Raw genomic sequence first — 4,012 nt, 5'->3', positions numbered from 1 at the left:
ATTTTTTAATGCACATTAAGTTTTATTTATTTTTTAACTAATTTTTGCTGCGTTGATATAAATTCCTGGCTGACATTTTTTTTTCAAAGTTTTTATTTTTTTAGACTTTCATACATTTTTAAAACAAAAAAAATAAATAAAATCCCTTCTGTTTTTGTACCATTAATTTAAAATGCAGCTTAAATGAATCTGTTTTCATGTCATGAAAATCACTGAATTTCCATATAAACATATGAAATATTGAACAAGATAAAACAAATAATTATCATTTGTAAATGTAAAATATAATTATAAATATTTCTGTTTTCTTACAAACCTCCAGATTTTAATCCTTAAAACTGGCATTAAAGAGTTAAATTCAAGGTTTTTATAGTTTTTTTTTAAATAAATGTACAGATGGTGTTCATTTTAACGATAATTTTATTATAAGCTTTAAAACATCTTTGTGTCCAAGTTACATCTTCATTGGAACAGAAAGCATGAAAAATAAAAATGTAAACTAAATAAATGCCTCACTGCTTTCTGTGTTTTCAAATAAATAAACGTTGATACATTTTTCATTTTCAGGGTAAAAATGGCAAAAAATTTAAACTTAAAATATATAACAAATATTACTTGTAATCTAGAAAACAGCTTTTTTGCATCTAAGAGACTCGAATGAAAATATTTTAAATGGAAATTATAATAAAACAGTTTGGTGGAATTAGTTTGTCATCTTTTTAATTTCTGTTTTTAACATTTATGAAACTGTGAAATGTCAACATAAACATTTTATTTTTGCTTTTTTCTGTGGATCTGGTCATTTAGGCTCAGAAACTCTTTATGGTGAAAATGTAAATAAAATAAAACAAGGAAAAAATCAGGAAGTTACAGATCAGAATCAAAAGGATGTCAGTTTTATTTCCAGCGGATCAAAGTCATTTTGATTTATGTTTGTTAAAAAACAAAACCAGAAGAGAGAAACTCATGCAGAGATCAGACCAACGGCAGGAAGCAGAACCTGAACTCAGCCTGGATCTTTGGTTCGTATTAAACATGGAAAGTTTTAGAAATCACAGATCAAACTGACTTCAGATCCTCTGGATCCAAACAGGAAGTGGATCCAAACAGGAAGTGGATCTGATGCATCATATAAAACCTGTACACATCCAGCATCGGCTCAGTCTGCGCCGTGAAAACAGAGATGCTTCACTCAGGAGGGAGGAGTTCCTCAGGACTCAGAGTCCGGATTTAAATCAGCCGGGTTCTGAAGAGGGAACCGCTCCAGTGGGCGGATCCAGTAGAATCAACATTTTAATAAAACGCTGAGTTGTCTCCCTCATTTCAGTCTTTTATTCTGAAATGCCCAGAACCTGTCAGTGACGTTGATGACGAGTCGCCATGTCGTCAAATCAAAGTGTTTTATTATTAAAGTGAAACATGTCGCCAGCTCCCCTCCTCAGTGAAACATCCCTCTGTGCTGATTTTCGGTGTTTCTTTGGATCGGAGCCGATTTAAAGCTTTTTAACTCTCAGGCACGACGACTGTTTTAATACAAACCGGATCTTCATCATTATTTACACGTCTGAGGCTTCGGTGCATCAAATAAACTCTTTGAGAGAAGAAGGAAGGAGAGTTTAAAACATTCAGAGTCGAGTTTCCTTCAGAGGTTTAGAAAACAGGAAACAGGAAGTAGAAACGTCTGAATGTGAAGATGATTGAAGTCATGCTTCATATTAACTCTGGGATCATTTCTATAAGAAATCCCTCTGTACATCTATCATCATTACAGCTGCAAATATTAACTTAACGTTCCAAAATAAAAAGTGCTTGCAGCACGATATGAGCCGGAAGATAAATAGAATATGTTTTTCTCTTTCTGGTTCTGCAGTCGCTGCTGTGGGTTTGGGCCGTAAACGGGTCGGTGAGCCTCTCTGTCCGTCACCTGGAGGTGAAGCTGCAGGAAGACAATCAGTCGCTTTGTTTGGCTTTTCAGAAGGTTTTCTTTGGAACAAAGCATGGTGGTTTTCCCAGACGTCTCCAGTAAATATCCGTGTCCAGAACGCTCCGACGCTCCGATCTTTGGTTTGGTGGTTTTCACTCCGTTTCTCTGAACCCGGATCTGTTTCTGCACGAGTCCGGCAGCAGAACCAGAGCAGAGGATCGGCTGATTTCTGCCGCGATTTTAGATTTCTGTAAACAGGATGAACGTCGGTGGAGTCCGGGAACGCCGCGGCGGGAAGAGAGGAGGGCAGACGTCTGGACGGGTCAGACTCTGAGGTGTGGACGGATGGATGGACGGTGAGGCGGCGGCCAGCCGGAGGTCAGAGGTTAATCCACCTCGATGGACTCGCTGCTCTCGTTGACCGGTTTGCACTCGTTGGGGAGTCGCTGGTGGCGGCTGAGCTGCGTCGCCTGCGTGAAGCTGCGGTCGCAGCGCTCACACCTGATGGACAAACCGACACAAAGAGGAACGACAGCAAAACTTTAACTCTCAAACTTCTTATTAAATCAGATTTTAAATTGGAAACAGCAGCAATAATAATCACTGATGTAAAACTAAACAAGCTAATAAAATCATTTAGAAGAGCAGAAATAAAACATTCAGCTTTGATTAATTAATCAGCATTAATGACTCTGCTGATCCAGACTCACTTTGGACCAATCAGAGCCTCTTTATGCTTCCAGGTCAGAATAAAAAAACTGGCCAGAAAAAATGGACAGAAAACTATTTAAATATAAATCTGACAAAGTCTGAAGGAAAATGTTAAAAATACGTCCAGAAAGTCTGGTAACGACTGATAAACAGAACCGGATTATTGGTTGTCATGTAAACAGAGATAAAGCTGCAATGAATATAATCAACTCAATTTAAAATACTTTATTTATCTAAAGAAAAATTAAAAGTAACTCATTTCATCCAAACATTATCAGAGAGTCGCTATGGATGGAAGAATCTCCTGTAGCAGTCTGTATCGCAACGAATCGTGAGAAGCCTCTGACTGACGGCTGTTAGCATGCTAACAGCTGGATAGACGACCAAGCGCTGCTGATCTCCTCCTTATGGTCTGTTTGGCCGCACGGTTAGAGATGTTGGGAACCGATGGATAAAGAAACGGGTTGAACTTCGCCAGCATCCAGAACCAAAAGTGATTCAACTCAAAAGATCAAAACATCATGAACAAAACGATCAAATGACAACCAACAGAGCTGCTGCTGCCATTTTGTATCAGATGCCGTCATCAAAACATCTCCAATGTTCACATGATGTCTGACAGCCATAACTGCTGCTAGCTTAATACACCTTATAAAGACGTATTCTTCTGAATCTCAGAGCAGCAGATGCTAACACCGGACACTAATGACATTACCCCAAAGGTTAAAGGTCACAGAGTGATGGAAGAACAGATGAGAAAGAGAAGACAGGCAGATGTCACACCTGATGTCGTCATCACAGGATTTCCTAGGATCCTGCAGCCGAGCAAAATCTGAAACCTGCAAAAATCTGAAAATGTGAAGCTTTGACTGGAAGTAAAAGGTTAAAACATTAAGAAGTTTGTTTATAAGGAGGGTCTGCTAAACTGCAGAGATACAACCTTTAGTTTTGCTAACACATGCAAACACACACCAACACACACACACACACACACACACACACACACCTCCAGGTTAACTCTAATGTCCAGCGACAGAACAAAGTGTGTGTGAGGCCCAGCAGAGCAGCAACTGTAATTGTTGCCCTGATCTTCGCAACCTGACCGACAAATTACACTCACACTCCACCTGTCAATAATCTATCTAGTGGGCCGTGGAGGGCATTCCCGTCTCACACACTTTAACACACTCTGACACACACACACACACACTTGCAGATAAATCCCGGCCTGATAAGGCAGCATCACTGTCACTTCCAATAGCAGCAGAGAAGAGAAGGAGCTTTTAGTCTGAGCTGGAGGGGCGGCGGGAGCATTTAAATGGATATCAAGGTGTGTGTGTGTGTGTGTGTGTGTGTGTGTGTGTGTGTGTGTGTGTG

At 39.6% G+C, this 4,012-nt stretch overlaps 1 protein-coding gene across 2 annotated transcripts in view; it reads right to left on the bottom strand.

Moving 5' to 3' along the window:
* Positions 1 to 755: 755 nt before the first annotated feature.
* The window catches only part of prdm6 (PR domain containing 6), a 79,385-nt gene continuing 76,128 nt past the window's right edge, over positions 756 to 4,012 (bottom strand). Inside the window, exon 9 of one of the 2 annotated variants that reach the window (XM_007573176.2) lies at positions 756 to 2,425. In XM_007573176.2, the coding sequence (XP_007573238.1) occupies positions 2,311 to 2,425 (115 nt within the window). In that variant the 3' untranslated portion in view covers positions 756 to 2,310. The remainder of the gene's footprint in view (positions 2,426 to 4,012) is intronic. The other variant, XM_016661282.1, reaches the window with a different exon arrangement.

Source organism: Poecilia formosa, unplaced genomic scaffold, assembly GCF_000485575.1.
Source record: "Poecilia formosa unplaced genomic scaffold, Poecilia_formosa-5.1.2 Scaffold320, whole genome shotgun sequence".
Taxonomy (NCBI): domain Eukaryota; kingdom Metazoa; phylum Chordata; class Actinopteri; order Cyprinodontiformes; family Poeciliidae; genus Poecilia; species Poecilia formosa.
This window is presented reverse-complemented; position numbering and strand designations above follow the sequence as displayed.